A 17,862-nucleotide genomic window follows, 5' to 3' on the forward strand; every position below is an offset into this window, starting at 1 on the left:
AATCAAGGTGAGGACTACCCACCCACCCCTTCCCCTTTCGTGCTGATGTAGCTGTTTTTGTTTTTGTTTTCAATTTTTCAATGAACCATATCCATAGAGAATATGTATTTACGTAAGCTCACTTTCCTATGAGCGTATCAGGGCAATTACTCCCGAGGACAATTACCCCATGACTGAATACTGGTTAGTGATAAAGTTAGAGTAAAGATTAGGGTTAGGGTTAGGTTTAGGGTTAGAGTTTGGGTTAAGGTTAGGATTAGGACTAGGGTTAGGGTCAAGGGAAGGGTCTGGGGTAATTGCCCAGGGAGTAAGTGTCCTAGACCCCCTATGAAGCACGATGTTTGTTTTGATTTTGCTTTGTTTGTTTGTTTGTTTGTTTCTTGATGCCTGCAGCATTGCCAGCGACACGTTTCAAAGAGAGGAGGGAGCCTGATGATACTGGGAGGGCCTCAAGGAGTCCTTACAGCATCCTCCCACAGTCTGCGCTTGAGTGGGACGTGCCACCACCTGCCAGCATTCCCAAGGGGGCCAGCCCATCGTCGTCATCGTCGTCATCGTCGAGGCAGGACCAAAGCGTCAACTCCATGGCGGTGATGTGTGCTGTCTGTGGCGACCAGGCCACTGGGAGGTACTTTGGTGCCCAGATTTGTGAAGCCTGTAAGGTAAGTGGAGTCGCAGACATTATTGACTTTTAAGAATATCTCACATTGGACTCTTGTTCTATGTATTTCCCTTCCCTCATATCTTACTTCAGTTCATCATTACATGTGATATGGAAAGTAGTACAGAGAGCTGGTAATTTTCTTCGATCTGCCCACATGTCTTTGTCCATCAATCTATCAACCTTTGTACCTTCAGTATTAGTAACTTCCTGTAGGAGCCATTGATTTATAATCTTTATAGGAATGATGATAATAACAATAATTGTATTGAAATGATGATAGTCACACTACTTTTAACACGGTGTTAGTATCTAATGTTACAGTCATTTTTGCAGTAAAAATTGACATTCATGCAATTATTCTCATCATTATTGTAATCATTTCTGTGATTATCATTATCATCAGCATTATCATGTTCAGTAGCAGCATCAGCAGCGTTCATCTTATTAGATAATCATGCCAGTTATGAATGCTTTGAATGCAGAGTTTTTTCATTCGGAGCACACGGAAGGGCGAGCCCAACTTTCGATGCGTCAACAAGCAGAGCTGCCCCATCACGCCTCTGTCCAGGCTGCTCTGCCAGTTCTGCCGCTACCAGAAGTGTATCAAGGCGGGCATGGGACGCAAAGGTAAGCGTGAGAATCTCAAGAGATTTTTCATCTTAATCCTTTGATTGGGGAATAAAAATGAATTATGTATATGTAGATTGAGTGAATGCAGTAACATTAGCAAAACATATAAGTGAAGTTGAAGGAAAATCAGACAATGAGTTCAAAAGTTATGAATGTTCAAACTTTTGGTACCGCCATCATGGGAAAAGAAGACTACGGTAATTTGTGAATTCGCAGTTGGATGATTTGAAGAAAATTGTGAAATAATTCCACAAAATGTTATTTTCGTATCAAAGTGTACATTTCTTCCAGTTGTCAGTGGATGATGATAAGGTAATGTTTTTCAAAATATGTTGAATTCTTTTTATATTTTCTCCATATTGTTGTCCTCCTGTGACATCACAAATTGTTGTAGTCTTCCTATCCAGCAATGGCAGTACCGAAATTGTAAAAATCTGTCAGTTTTGAATGGATTCAAACTTCACTTATGTGTTCTACTATAATTTCTGCATTTCCCCCAATCCACGTTTACATTTGGTTTTATTCCCTGGTAAAATGCTTCAGTTGAATGGTGGCAAGTCGAGAGCCCCGCTTCAAATTGGCACTTCAGAAAGAAATCTTGCAGTGTTTGCATGCATCACAGCGCTCCTTCTCGATCAGAGCAAATTGGGATCGTGGAGATGTATTAATGATCCTCATGCCTGGTAAGGTTGTTGCCTCCCCAGTGGGAGTAATTATCTTGGGTGGCTTATGTGAGCTGGAATTTGTCTGCGACTTGTAGTGGTCTCCAGGAGTCAACATCTGTCATTTATCATAGATAATTGTCGATTATGACGTAATTGTAGTGCGTAATTTGTTTTGCTCAGCTTTCACAGCAGACAAAGAAAACCTGCGCAGTGAGAAAGCCACAAGTTTCTTTAGTGTATTCCACAATCACTGTAATTATGCTGTGCTGTGAAATAGTCTAATATTCATTTGTCAGACATGCAAGATTGATTGAGTTTTTAGCTCACCTGAGCCAAAGGCTCAAGTGAGCTATTGCGATCGCCCTTCGTCCGGCGTCCGTCGCGCGTCGTCCGGCGTCCGGCGTCCGTCGTGCGTAAACTTTTTACATTATCATCTTTTTCTTGAAAACCCCATGACCGATTTTCATCAAACTTGGCAGGTAGCATCCCTAGGGGGTTAGGAATTCAATTTGTTAAAATGAGCACCATGCCCCACCCAGGGGGCCCCCAGGGGGGCCCAAACCCCCCAAAATTAAGGAATCTGTAAAAATCTTCTTCTCTAGAACCAGAAGTGATAGAGCTAAGTTGATACTATGAGTTAGTACATTGATGACTGTAGTTTCAAGTTTGTTCATGGCAGACTCATGGGTGCCCCCCTTGGGACCCAGGGGAGGGGGTGGGGAGGGGTTCTAATGGGGCTTAAATTGTACATTTTTATCTTCTTCTTGAGAACCCCATCACCCATTTTCACCAAACTTGGCAGGTAGCATCCCTAGGGGGTTAGGATCTCAATTTGTTAAAATGGGCACCATGCCCCACCCAGGGGGCCCCCAGGGGGGCCCAAACCCCCCAAATGAAGGAATCTTTGAAAATCTTCTCTAGAATCAGATGTTATAGAGCTAAGATAATACTATGAGTGAGTACATTAATGACTGTAGTTTCAAGTTTGTTCATAGGAGATCCAGGGGTGCCCCTCTTGGGGGCGGGGGGGGGGGGGGGGGGGGGGGGGGGGGGGTTGGTTGGGAAGGTCCAAATGGGTGCCTGAATTGTACATTTTCATCTTCTTCCTGAAAACCTCATGATGGATTTTCGTCAAACTTGGCAGGTAGCATCCCTAGGGGGTCAGGATCTCAATTTATCAAAATGGGCACCATGCCCCACCCAGAGGGCCCCATGGGGCCCCAATCTCCCCAAATTAAGGAATCTTAAAAAATTTGGGCCCTTATTGTACATTTTCATCTTCTACTTGAGAATGCCTGGTCAAATTTTGGTAGAGCTGTGAATAATTTAGATTAGTGACTGCGTGAAAGGTGAACTTGCGATACTCAGGTGAGCACTAGACCCGCGGGTCTCTTGTTTGTTTTTAGGGTTTTGTTACGGCTCATTTAAAACAAGAAGATGCACAAGTAAATGAATGGTGCAGCCGAACTGTAGTATGCGATTATAGGAGTTACTAGAGATGCTTGATTACTGCTGTCACTGAATGTTTCTGTAATGCTCATTTAAATGATCATGCTGTGAGTACATCACAGTGTGGGACTCTCTGCCTGCCTAGAAAATTTTGTGTAGCAAACTATCCCACCTTGACAGTAGCTCGATCACAGTGAAATAGGTATGGATTTGTCTTTATATACTCTTCAAAATAGTGCATCCAAAGTGAAAAACAGAACAAAACAGGAAAGGCAAATTGTTTGAATTTACATTTAGATGTTTGAAAATAACTCAGACGTACAGTTGAGTGCTTTCTGCTAATACTCTAATGGCATCATTTACCGGTCATATTCTGTCCATTCAGCCAAGCAGCCAGTGAAGGACATTGCACAGGATCAGGTGCCATGCAAAGTGTGTGGGGACGTCTCGTCAGGGATACACTTTGGAATCTACACGTGTGAAGGGTGCAAGGTAAAGAACAGACTGTTCGCTTGCATTTTTTCCCCCATGTAGATGGCAACTCCGACATGTTTGTATGCATACATGCACGTATGTATCCATTGTAAATCAATCAAAGGATTACAAATTACAGTAATGCACGTATATGTAGCAATTCTGTATGACTGAGAGACTGAGAAATGATTTCATATGTTCAAATAGGAACAGCCACTGAGGGATGAATGGAAGGAAAAGTGACAGAGAATAGAGGAAATCCAGTGTTGTTGGATATCATTAAAGGGGAAATCCAGTCCAAATATAAATTTGTCTGATAAAAATGAATGAAATTGTACGCATTCAACGATAAAAATTTGACTGAAATTGGATGAAAAATAAGGAAGCTATGACATTTTTAAGTTTTTCCAATTTCTGCAAAACAGTTCTTGTACAGGGGATACAAATATATGCAAATGAATGAGCTAACCATGTCATATCCTCACAATTTTTCATTGATAGTGTTAAAAAAAAGGACAAAATTCAATGTTTCTGTCATTGAAGTGTGAAACATGATGTTATTCCTGGTTAAATAACTTCAGAATAGTGATCACTTAGATACACCATGATTTGAGCCTCAGGCATAATTGCGCTAAAATGAAAAACTTGAGGTTTATAAATTTTTGGACAAACTAGATGGAAAGTTTTGAGGGAATGACATGCTCACTGTGCCATTTGCATATTCATATTGACCGTTCAAGAACTGTTTCCTAAAAAATTAGAGAAAATTTGAAGTGTCATAACTTTCTTATTTTTCACCCAATTGCGATCCAAATTTTACCATTGAATTTGCAATATTTTACTCTTATAAGACAAACTTATATCTGGACTGGATTTCCCCTTTAACCCATGGAGAATGGGATGATTTTGCTAAAACACACATTTCCCGTAGACACTTGCCCGAGTATACTCTGGACTCGTCCTCAACGGGTTAACCTACTAAAGCCTTTAACCTCAAGGGGCTGTCTTGAACCCTACATTTACATGTCTGTAGTATGTTTGGGATGTGGTGTGTTAGAATGTGTTTTTGTCACCTGGATCATATCATCACTGGATCACCCTACTCAACATTATTATTTTTCTCCCCATCGCTTCAAAATTAATTTGTTCAGCCACAAGCAAAATCATGTAAACCGTTCTGTTTCGTCCAGTGAGTACTGTGAAAAAAGTTGACATAGCAAGAAATCTGTAGGTCCTAGTGAGCTGAAGATGAAGATAACCTTGCAAGAGAAGAGAGCACCAGACGATGGAGTGATTACTAGTAAGAGATTAGACCTGCTGCACAAGAGAGAGGTAGATATCTAGATCTGAAGGAAATATATCAGGTATAGCAATTGTTACTAGACTGCATGTGGAATGTGTTTTTTTTTTTCATTATTCATTGCCTCTGGGACCCAGGGTTTCTTTCGGCGCAGTCTGAGAGATGGCAACACGTACGTCTGCTCGGGCAACGAGGAATGCATCATCACGCCCGTTACTCGCAACCTGTGCCGCTGCTGCCGCTTCAGGAAGTGCCTTGCTGTTGGCATGTCCAGAGCAAGTGAGTAGATGCTCGTCTCAAATGTGATGAATTTTAAAGTGTATGACTCCTAGCAGCATCCCTCTGGTGATAAGACCTAGTTTTTCTGTTGGGGCATATGATAAAAACCTCACAGCTCAGTTTGGAATACAAAAAAATACTGATTTTGAGTTCTAAAACACTCATTTGCTCTTCTGGAAATTTATGACATTTGAGATAAGAGGTCTTGTCAATCTGGGAATGTTATACAAGGTAACTTTCAAACAACACATAAGGAAAGGAAAACTGAGATGAATTACAAGTGCAATGCCACACCATGTTCTACATGGCTCTAATAAATTCAGGAAAGTCGGACAGACAGATCAGAGGTTTCATCAAAATTGAATGTGGAAAAAGAAGACTATGGTTTCCCTCATCTTCATGAATCTTTGATATTAGTGATTATATGTTTTCACTAATTAGTGGTATTAGCGGCAGCCACATAACCACATGGGCAGAGGTGATGACATCACCCCACGAGTTTCCCATCAAACTGCACACAAATATTCACGATATCTCGTGTTTGTGTCTATGTTGGAGGCATTGCAATTTCAGGTTGCCCATCTTGTCTGTCTCATCCATCCATTCATCCATCCATCCATTCATCCATCTATCCATCCATCCATCCATCCATCCATCTATCCATCTATCCATCCCACATCTTGTTATCAAAATTTGAGAAAAACAAGCAACTCCCACGCAACTTGCCCATAGCTAGAACGTGAGTGGAACATACGTAACACACGTCCAGCAGATAAGACGCACGCTAGACTCGCCCAAATCCTTGTCCGCCCGCAGAAAATAACCCTGCGTGCTGGAAAATCCATACGCGCAACAATCCCACGTAGCTTGCCCGGAAAAATGTGAGAGGGCCTTTAGAAATAAAGACTTATAGTTAGAAAGAGATTGCAGTTATGAAACCATTGACCAGAAACATGAGCTTACTGATATATTTTGGTACAAAGTAGTGGGAGCAGTGTAAGGCAAAAATGTCATCACTTCTTCCCATGTGTGTAGTTCTGACCAGTATTACTAGTTTTAGAGATATGTGAAACATTGAATTCCTTGAGTGTCTTATTTTGTGTATGATTTTCATTACATTTCTACCACTCTTTTTCATCATATTTGACTCCTTTAAGTACAGTCAACTTAATTTTCGTATTGAGGTGCATTTAGTCAAACTTGGGTCAAACTCGTCTGTATGGTCAACATGATATATTTGCCTCATGCTAACAATGCCCAAGTTCCGTTTAAAAACACTTATTATATCATCAAGTCCATTATGACCTTTTTTATACCCCCGCCAAACGAAGTTTGAAGGGGGTATATAGGAATCAGCGGACGGTCGGTCGGGCGGTCGGGCGGTCGGTCGGGCGGTCGGTCCGTTGCAAATCTTGCGTCGCGAACTACTTCCTCAGTTTTCAACCGATTCCCATAAAACTTGGCACAGATGTGTGCCTTGGGTTGTAGATGTGCAAGACATATTTTTTGACAGTACCCAAAAGTACGTTGCCATGGTAACGGCATATTATGGGCAAAAATGGGTACAAATCTTGCGTCGCGAACTACTTCCTCAGTTTTCAACCGATTCCCATAAAACTTGGCACAGATGTGTGCCTTGGGTTGTAGATGTGCAAGACGTACTTTTTGACAGTACCCAAAAGTACGTTGCCATGGTAACGGCATATTATGGGCAAAAATGGGTACAAATCTTGCGTCGCGAACTCCTCCCACAGTTTTCGATCAATTTTTATGAAATTAGGTACAGATGTTCATCTGAATATGTTAATGTGCAAGACACATATTTCCGCAGTGGCAAAAAGTGCGTTGCCATGGTAATGGCATGTTATTGGTAAAATATAGGGCAAAATGCTTCATGGCAAAACTGCTTCATCAGTGTTCTTCCAATTCTCATGGAATTCATATTGAATGTTTGTCTTAGGATATAGGTCAGCATGACACATTTCTTGACAGTGACAAAAAGTATGTTGCCATGGTAACAGCTCACATATTATGAGCCAAAATGATGGAAAATTTTGTGTTGCAAACTACTTCCTCAGTTTTTGCCCAATTTCCATGAAACTTGGTACAGATGTGTGCCTTTGGTTGTAGATGTGCAAGACTTTTTTTTCGACAGTACCCGAAAGTATGTTGCCATGGTAACGGCATATTAATGGCAGAAGATCAAGGAAAGATCTTGCGGATTTAACTACTTCCTCAGTTTTTTGACCAAAGCTTATCAAATGTTGTTTTGACCAAAGCTTATGAAATGTTGTTTGACGGGGGTATAACCAGTCGCTGTAGCGACATTTCTAGTTTTTTCAGAAATCATCTTATCATCTTGTCGTTAAACTTACATATCTGTGAGTTTAGACGAAGCCAATTAGATACATTCTAAAGGGTGCATGAAATCAAAGAAGTCAACAAATATTTGCTGGTTGGAGAGAGAAACATATACTGTAATCTCTTAAAGTGTGTTTATATGAGAACCAATCATAGGTCTCGCAAGTAGGAGGCTTTTGAATATTCTGCAATCAAAATAAGCAATTATATACTGACAGCGAAGGCCACACTACTTCTAATCACTAAAGAACAAACAAACACACAGTTAATAAAAAGCAGATACAGCACCAAGCCACACATGTGCAGTTTATGGGATTTGAGTGGGTATTTGTCTCTTTGCAGCAAGAAATTTTTATATTATTAGCCCCCTTCATCCATGTATCAAACTGTCTTAAATCACTGTTCATGCTGTTTGTCTTCACCTCTTACACACTAGTATATCAGGAGGGGGGGGGGCATTTCATGAGGCATCTTGTCAGATTTTTTTTTTTCTGACAAACTGATATAAGCTACTAAAATCCTTGCATCTGATTGGCTGAGACAAAATGCTTCATAAAATGCCCCCAGATTGTAAAAGGATGAATGTATTTCTGCAGGGCATCATGAATACTTTTTAGTAGATTTGTTGGTGATTCCTTTCCTTTCAATATGAAACTGTGTCCCTTCATGATTTCATCAGCGTATCCTTGTGATAGCGTTTCAAAATTGATCGCACCATCTTAGTCTACCATCTACCTGTTGTTCTCTGCACTAGAATTACAGCTAGATGCTACAAGCAGATTAAAGTCAGATTGTTATCATATCTCTGATGCAGGCATCAAGCTGGGAAGGCACCAGAAATATGACACACGCCCCATAGATGTGACTACCACTCCAGGTACCACTCCAACCCCCAGTCCCGATGACCATTCGGTTTCAGACCTCTTGCACAGCACACAAGGAGCTACACTCCCAGAGAGTGTCAAGACCAGTCCGTCTAGAGAACCAGAGGGGCAATACAAGGGCATGCCACACACTGCAAGAGGTAGCCGGGATCCTGCGGACAGAGGATACGACGCCTCAAGAGGAGAATGTGGTGCAAAAGTGCACCACTGGTCCCCAATGAGATGGAAGTCATTAGATGATTACTCAGATATGGAGCCAAGCACAGTTCAAGAAAAGCAGTATTCACCACATCTTGCATCCCCCAGTGCTTCATTAGCCAACTTTGAGCAGTCCAGCAGTGCTGCTGAGTATATCGGCAAAAGTTGCTGGCAAGCCGAGAGTCCAGGCAGTGTAGCCAGTAGGTCGACCATCTCTCAGGCCAGTATTACAGGTCATCCGTCGCCAGTGCAGAACTTTGGCTCTCCATGCAATTCTAGTCCTCAGTCCCACACAGTGCAAATGGCTGAGGGCAGTGATGGTGGTTGGACTCCAAAAAGCCCCTACCCTACCTCTCCAGAATCACCTCTAACCAAGAAACATACAGTGTTCATTCCACAGCAGAGTTCTGCTACCAAGCGTCTTGTAAAAACTGCAAAGGTCTCCAGTGATGTTACCCCTGAAGATAACACCAATGCCTCAATTGTGCCTACCGGTATGTACTATTCTTCTCAGAAGTCTGACAAAGACGGTACAGTGATGGTAAAGGAAGAATTTTATCCCTCCGACTCCTACTGCCAGGAAAAAGCTCAGGATACTCTGTTCTACAATGGGACTAGTAACAGTAGGGATTTAAACAGTGTCGGATGTGAACAGTCTGTAACATTAAAAGGGACAGATGCAGTCGAAGAGACATCATTTGAGGATGTGGGAGAGCCGGGTTCAAATGTGCAGGGGTTTGTGGAGGGAAAAGATCCTCCAGGAATGGACCTCTATGATGCAATGAGCGCTCTGAAGCATGAGAACCTGACTGTGTCTACAGACGTATCTGCGTTCAAGTCCAGTGGTGCAGCGCAAAGCAGCGGGAGACCTTCACACTCGTACCTCAAGGGGCCTGAAGCAGGGATCCCCCTCCAACTGCCCCAGAGCTTGCAAGTCACCGGTCCAGCAGCTCAGCTGCCGTGCGCTTCCAGGTCTGTCACAGTGCAGCAGCCAACTGCTGTCTACCCCCAGCACCCCTCAGCACTATCCCAAAGTATGCAGTTTTCCAAACTGATGCCCTTCAAAATGTCTCTTTCTGTGAGCAGAAAGAAAATACAGATCCAAGACTGTGACAATCAGGATACTACCACTGAGAAGGCTCTTCCAGAAACCTCAAAACAGCCAGGCTCATCCAATAGCTCGGGTGTGCATCAGGTACCTTCACTCACTCCATCTGAGACCAGTGGGGGAAAGGCGAATGTGCAGACTGTGTTACCCTACGACCGCCTGTACACCTGCCCACTTCCCGGGCTCTTGCCACCTCAAGCTGCCCGCGACATGGCTGCCAAGTGCCACGACATCCTGAAGCAGGCCCAGAGTGGGCTGCTGAGTGAGAGGATATTCTCCCAGGAGGTGGAGGCATCCATGATGGTCCACCCAAAGCTGCTTGATGCTCTTGAGAGGGAGAGCATTATGTTTGAGGCTACACACAATTTGACAGGACTGACAGCAGTGATGAAGTCGATGGAAACCAACGCAGCCTGTGTGGAGGCGGCAACCTACGTAAGTCTGGAAAGATTACACATTATCACTGTTTAGCAATCGACCCTTTTTTGTATCCACTGCATTTCGCACCAGTAGCATCATTGGCAAACAAACTTCCTTGTACATAAATGCAAAAAAAAAAAGAAAATACAATGTTTTTAAGATATGACAGTCTGCATGAGGATTACAGATTCTGCATGTGGCATATGCTCTGTAGCATATTCTTCTTTTCCTACGTGGTACTTGGAAAGTACTAGGCTGCTGTCAAGAGCTTGCTTTATAAGGAAACAGAATTCTTCTTACTTTGCTGTTTTACCACAGCACAAAGTATACCTGATGGTGCAAAAAACAACAACAACAACAAAACAACAACAACAACGAAACAAAAACAAAATATCTCAATTAAGGTATGTATGAATTGAGCAATTTTATAAGCATCCATAAAATCAAATTACAGCATGTCAAAATTTGGAAGGAGACATTTAGGAAAATAAGAAATACTATTCTTTTTCTGTGATGCCCTCTCCAGCTTGCACAGCATCAAAACTGCAACTCAGGGGATCACTGGCAAAAGTTCCAAGAGACAGTGAGCCTGAAGATCATAGGGGCTGTGCAATATGTCAAGAAAATGCCAGGTAGGTGATTCTGTTGTATCTCTGTCTTCAGGAGAGAGTACTGCGGCTAGAATCTTGATTTCCATGAATGCATGAAGACGTGTCGAGTAGCAGATTTCACAAAATTTATGTGAAATTGAAGTAAATATTATGTAAGTTATTAAGTAACTCAGCAGATGTCAGCAGGTTAGTTCTTGTGACATTCCATTTCTCTTTCCATTTGCCATATTGGTTAGATGATGGTGACACACCCAGCATCAATTACTCACTTTTTATATGAGACCAGAAATATGTTAAAGATATGCATGCATGGTGCACTTATGCACCTATATCACCATTTCATCATGCTGTGCAGCTCAAGAGTTCTTTTTGACAACTTGTTGTTGAGATGGCTAGAAAAAATAGCATCAAAACTGCTTTATTAAGAAGTCAACATCTTTCATTTGCTGCATTGCCTCATCATACCCTTCCCTCTTAAGGTTTGTATGCCATCATTTTATTTTACCCTCACCCATAACCAAATATTTGTTTTGATCTGTATGTTAAAGGAGTAGATATAAACATGTTCCCTTATGCACATATCAGTTCATTGCCATTCTGTCATGTGGGGTTCAATGCACTTTACAGCAACTGTTGTCTGTTGTCAAAGCAGGTAGCAATGTCCATAGAAAACTTAACTTATCTAGATGACAAGTGTCATTGTCTCTTTTCATCTCCTTTTTTTTTTTGGACATAGTGCCCTCTTATCTGAAGGCCTTGATGCTGTTATTGATTTCATACCAGATATGGCTTCCATTAGATTTTTCCATATCAGGGCAATTACTCCCCCCCCCCCCGAGGACAATTACCTCCCGGCTAAATACTGGTTAGAGTAAAGATTAGGGTTCGATTTAGGGATAGAGTTTGAGTTAGGGTTAGGATTAGGGTTAGAGTCAGGGGAAGGGTCTGGGGTAATTGTCCAGGGGGTAATTGCCCTTGAGCCAATTTTTCATGTTAAAAAAAGATGGTTTCATGGTTTGAAGCTCAGAGCATGTTACAATAAATTGTCAAGACAGCTGGATAAAATCATGGAAAATTACCATATCTTTTCATCTGCTGCATCGTGCCCTTTCATTCCAAGGCTTTAACACCATCACCATGGATGACCGTCTCCAGCTGATCAAGCACAGTGTGTTCCCCATCATCCTCATCCACAAGTCATGGAAGATGGGCCGCCAGTGGCAGTGGATGGAGCAGACCTTCTTCACCAACCGGTCCCTGCGGCGGCTGGCCGACGGCTTCCGCGACATCTGCTACTACTTCCTCAACCAGTTCGTCCTGCACTCCTTTGACAGTATCGAGATTGCGCTCCTCATGATGCTAGTGATACTGAACCCCGGTAGGATATTGCATCATCTCTTTAACAACAACCAAAAGACATGCAAACCTAAAGAAGAGAAAAATATACTTGCCTTGCTTTCATTCTCTGTTCTTTCCTTCATACTCTTTACTCTCGTAGTTGTATCCCGCAATACATGTACCAAAGAGTACTTTGGATTCAACAGTGTTAGACTGTTGCCGTTTCAAATCTGGTTGTGCACCTTGGTCAGGTTTCTTTATGAATTTTATTGAAATTCAGTATTGAGGTGTATCATGTAAAAATTTAGCAGCCTATAACTCTTGGTGATAATGCCTTCGCTTGTTCATCTTTATACAGAAAACCATTGATCTATTTTAGAGTCTGCTTGTGTGTGCTTGAGCCTTATTTCCCAATGATTTTTGTTTTCCAATTTTGTACAGATGTTTATCATAGTTAAATCTGAACCCTGGAATTTTGGGTAGTGTTGCCCCTAGTATACTACCTGTTATGTGATCAGAGGTCACAACCATTTCATAATAAATTTCTTATATGTGTGCTCTACCCTCCACATTTATGGATGTATTTTTTGCAAAAACTTGTGTGGAGGTGCATCATGGTGTAACTTTGACTTCTTAATGTCTTTGATGATGCTGCCCCCAATGTTCTATCTTTTATGAGGTCAAAAGAATGTGATTGCTTGTTGGTGCTCTTCCTCATAAGCAACTTTTCCCTCTGTTCATAGAATGGCTTTCATGGTTGCTGTAACGCAGATGTCCCAGAGTTCTCTCACATAAAATTGCATGTCATCGCCTGTCAAGTGCAGTATCGTTTCCTTCATTGGGCTATATATTGTATAAGCTGTTATTTTTGCGAGGGTTTAATTTTCACGAATTTCGCGAATCAGAGTTGGACCGCGAATTTAACAACGCGCGAAACTGTCACCATACGCTAAGGTAGTAGTGCGCTTATGTAGGCCTCTGTGTCGATTCGCGAAAACAACATCTCGCAAAAATGTCTGTGACCTCCTCATTCGCAAAAATATCTGTACGCGAAAATAACAGCGTATACAGTACAGTCTCTCTCCCTCATTCTCTCTTTAATTTGATTCTTCCATCAGAGTTAGAAACCCTAAAGAACAAGTATGCTGTGGCAAAACTCCACATGGACTACCGGAATATCTTGAAAAATTACTGCCAAGGTGAGTAAACTTGCAACTGGTTCATGATCTACAATCAGAACCCCAGAATTCTGTCCATCAACCAAGCCTCCTTTAATCCTCCGAGAACAGGAAACATGAAGAGAGCTAAACAATGAGTTGCATTATGAATAGAAAATGATCAGGAATGTGTAACCAGTCATGTGCAAAACGTTGATGCCCATCATTTTACCATGCTAGGTAATCCTGACTGGGATCCCATTTTAGGTGAGAGAAAAGAAGAGGCAGACACATATTGAGTATTTCTCTTTCTTTCTTTTTTCTTTTCATTTTTAAGATATATACATGTAGAAAATTGCCACCATATTCAAGCTCCTTCTCCATTCACTTCACCTTCCCTGTAATGTCTGTTGCAGGCATCATCAAAGCGCATGCAATTTTCTTGCGAGAAGTATCAATGATTTTTGCAGTTTCGTGAGAAATCACCACAATAGATTGGATCGTCATTTGTGTCATAAAATATTATGTAAAATGGGATATTGTATTGCGCTTGGTCACATGGTTGTACATAGCTGTAGCAATGACTAGATACATTTATTTGATTGCAGTGGAAAAATATGGTTTGTGGTGCTTTCCTGGTGCCCCGATTTATTTGAAGGGTTAACAAAAAAGTACAACTGCTTTGTGTATGAACTGTGTCATATTTGTATCCAAGAAGACATGGCTACCTTGGATTTGTTAGCATGTCACAAATGTGGATTTATTGTTGATCTTTCAGAGACACAAGGAAACATGAACAAGTACTACATGCTCCTACAGTTTGTGCCCATGCTGACCAGGATTGACCAGATCCACAAGAGGAGCATCCGTCAGGGTCACCAGAGTGAGCCAGACATTGCCCTGCCCGCCCTCTTTGCCGAGGTCAACCTCTGATCATTGCAATCCCCATCTTTTTGGGAGGGGGGTAAACAGAGTCCTCGGTAACATGCCATGGATCTACCCTTCCCCCTTTCTCAATTCTTGAGATTTTATCTTTTTCAGTTATTGATTTCACTTTATTCATTAATATTTACTTTTTTTATGGAAAGGGGGATTGTTGTACATTCCTAGACATTTTGGACTCGTTGATTGAGTGTATGTGGTAAAAAGATAGATGCACCTCACGCACCATTCCTCGCATGCTCATGAAATGTGGAATATATTGATGCCTTTCTCCCCGTGGCTTTGTGGTTTTGTGTACACCTCTGTCAATCGTTGCACATTCTATGCAGCAGTTTAACTGGCACTTACTCACTTCTACCGTTGGGTAGAGGATAGAACTTGAAACTGCCCACCAGAATGTGTTGATGTAAATGTATAACAGGAAATTTGTCTGTCCGTCACCTGTTAATTGCAAAGTATGGTAACTTTTGAGCTGTCAGAAATTTTTCACTTTGAGGGGACCCCCAACGGTAGGGAAGCTGTCACAAGTGTGTTGGGGTTTTCCTCTTCTGTATTTTGAAAATATCAGAGTGTGTAAATCATCATCGCCTTCTTGTTCAAATTTTATAAAGGGAAATGGTATACTCACGCAAGAATCAATTTACACTAATGCGTTACAACTGTGAAGGTGTTTGACATGTGAAATGTTTTCAACGAGTTTGTAGCTGTTGCTTATATAGCACAACAGCACCATGTCGCATTGCAAATTGGCTCACCATTGTATCACACACCTCCCCTGGCCTTGAAAAGACTGTTCAAGAGGGACCTCCCATAGCTCTCTCACATAGGCTCAGTGCCTAGAAATCTGTGTGAGGAATTTTCACCAAAGTAGTCACAGAACTTGTCTAATTGATGAGGATGAAATGCAAGGGCTTGTGCTATTGATCTGGCTTGCTGGTTTGCAAATTTTCAGTAACTGGGGAGGGTTTAGCACATCAACCAGAATGCTTAGTGTGCTATAGTGGTGTTCCATCTCAACCAGAGAAATAGCAGTGGTTTTTGAGCCAAGCACTCGGCCCAAATACTAGAACTTGTGGGGATGGGTATGATGAAAACATTTCAGCTATAGCTTTCACATACTGTATACGCCATATATTTCGCAAGTCTAAATTTTCGCAAATCGGGACTTCCCAACAATTTCACGAGTGGTTTAATATGGAGTAACCTTCATTATTTTCATTCCACAGACTTCATATCTTAATTCCTGTGTATCTTTACTCTTCCCACTTTATTTGTACTCTGACTTTACTAAAATGAGGAGTCACAATTCATGACACTTATTTCGTTCAAAATATTTGCCTTGCAGTGTCAGTCACCTTGCCTTTGTGTTGGTTGTGTGGCTGTTGTACTAAGTTGTGTCTTTGGGTTTAGTATTAGTGAAATACTGTGTGCATTTGTGAAATTCTGTGGTTTTCCCTTTATTACTGTATATCCGAGTGAGAGGAAACAGGAGTTTTGCGTAACTCTTGGTGTTTCAAAGGAGTTTTTGTCTGAAATTAGTGTATGCCTATACCATATGTTCCAAAAAGAGGGAATTTTGTGGAGGGTACATGCATGTACAACTGGAATATGAAAACAAGGAACTTGCCCACACTCTTTATTAAAAAAAAAGAAGAAAAGAAAAGAAAAGAAAACCAACACTAACTGCTTGTATTAGACAAATGAAGCAAACCAACAGAAATTTTGAAGAGTTCATTCGCTAAAAATCTTCTTTTTTTGAAGAGATAGAGACTTCTGCTGCTTACCTATCATGTATAACCTGGAGATAGAAAATACGTTAGTGGAAAAGGTTTCCTAAATTCTCAAAAACAATACTGTAAAACCAGAAATTTTGCATACATGAAACTTCCTTTATTTCGTGAAGAGCCAAAATTCAAGAAATAAATGCTCACAAATGTTTTTGTCTGCACGATGCATTGAATGCCAGCAGCAATTCGCAAATATTTCATGCCATGAAAACGCCGCTGGCTCCAGTTTGCGAAAGTTTTGTGCCCAAATGTTTGTGGTTTTACAGTCATATTGTGAAGTAATATCACAAAGCTTTTGTCAAGAAAGTACGTAATTTGCCTTGGAAACACACATTTTGGTCGTATTCGTTATTGTGAATTGTGATATTTGTGGTATATATTCAATGTAGAGCAGATATGAACTTTTCCCACGTGTTTGTGGTAAACATATATCGCTGTAAATACGAAAAGTGTTCCACAGTGCCTCGATATTACCAATGAAGAATGATAATGTGTGTGCTTGTATGACAGGGTCAAGACGGGTCCTAGAAAGTATGAAGATAATGTAATTTTACAATAAATTTATGTCATATATTGATTCAGAGAATTTGGGGAAAAATATCAACAAAAACTGTACTAATGTAAAGATGTGCTTATCCCAATTTCTCCATTATGGTATTAAAAAAAAAAAGAATAGTTTACAAAAATTAGCAAATTTTGGCCTGGAATATTATTCCCTGTTAAAAGTTCAAGTATTCACACCAACCCTGATGTGATTGTGTGAGCCATCTACAAAGTGTCATTGTGTGTGTATATTTTTGTACTTTTTTCTAGGAGTCCACAATTTTCATAGTACTTCCCTGCACTCATTCTTATTGCACAAAATTCTTTGGATGCCATGTATAGGAGAGTTTATAGAGAGATTCCGGTGTTGGGCAGTTGAGACTCTTGGAGAAAAAATTGTAACATTCATAGTAGTAGAGATCCTGTGGTCTTAAAGAGACATTCCAATAAACAAAGCAGAAAAGTGACTGGATTTCTCTAATTGATCTTGTTGCTAATACGAAAGCTCATCTGTACCCCTCCATAATGTCACCCTGGCACAAATGTTTGTTGAATGCATGCATATTTTTAAAATGTTGACTAAACAAGCGTGACCTCTGTTTTATATGTCCAATGTAGTTTTTTGTTGTTGTTTTTTTTTTCATAGCACTTCATCATATTTGTTGTGTTACCTTCAATTTTGATTGATGCGATAAGTAAAACTATGTGTTTCAGTACATTCTATACTTTGGCAGAGAAAGTACCATTTGTTGTATATTGCCAAGTGAAATGCAAACCAAGTAAAACCAAGGAGGTTTGAGAAATGGAGTAACAACAGTCTCATTCCCTTTGATTTCATGTTTCATGCCGCCACTCTGAAATATTTGAAGTATGTGCTAAACTGGAGCCGCCTCACAGATAGGAAAATAATTGATTCATGTGGCATTGCATCATGATTTGTCACTCTCAAAGGAAGATATGTCTTTATGATGGTAATTGCTTTTCGCCGTCCTTTCTTAGAAAACAAGTGACACATTAATAGTACAGGCACGGGGATGTGCGAATAGAAGTTG

The 17,862-nt window shown here is 40.9% G+C and overlaps 1 protein-coding gene across 1 annotated transcript in view; it reads left to right on the top strand.

Annotated features, from left to right (window-relative positions):
• LOC139735535 (uncharacterized) overlaps positions 1 to 16,504 on the top strand; it is a 54,654-nt gene extending 38,150 nt beyond the window's left edge. The window contains exons 3-11 of the mRNA XM_071646291.1: positions 394 to 662; positions 1,147 to 1,291; positions 3,794 to 3,900; positions 5,320 to 5,461; positions 8,637 to 10,447; positions 10,959 to 11,064; positions 12,164 to 12,421; positions 13,500 to 13,580; positions 14,317 to 16,504. Coding sequence (XP_071502392.1) covers positions 394 to 662; positions 1,147 to 1,291; positions 3,794 to 3,900; positions 5,320 to 5,461; positions 8,637 to 10,447; positions 10,959 to 11,064; positions 12,164 to 12,421; positions 13,500 to 13,580; positions 14,317 to 14,471 — 3,074 coding nt within the window. The 3' untranslated portion in view covers positions 14,472 to 16,504. The remainder of the gene's footprint in view (positions 1 to 393; positions 663 to 1,146; positions 1,292 to 3,793; positions 3,901 to 5,319; positions 5,462 to 8,636; positions 10,448 to 10,958; positions 11,065 to 12,163; positions 12,422 to 13,499; positions 13,581 to 14,316) is intronic.
• Positions 16,505 to 17,862: the final 1,358 nt, after the last annotated feature.

Source organism: Diadema antillarum, unplaced genomic scaffold, assembly GCF_040938485.1.
Source record: "Diadema antillarum isolate AM-2024a unplaced genomic scaffold, OU_Dant_1.0 seq00000584_RagTag, whole genome shotgun sequence".
NCBI classification, from domain to species: domain Eukaryota; kingdom Metazoa; phylum Echinodermata; class Echinoidea; order Diadematoida; family Diadematidae; genus Diadema; species Diadema antillarum.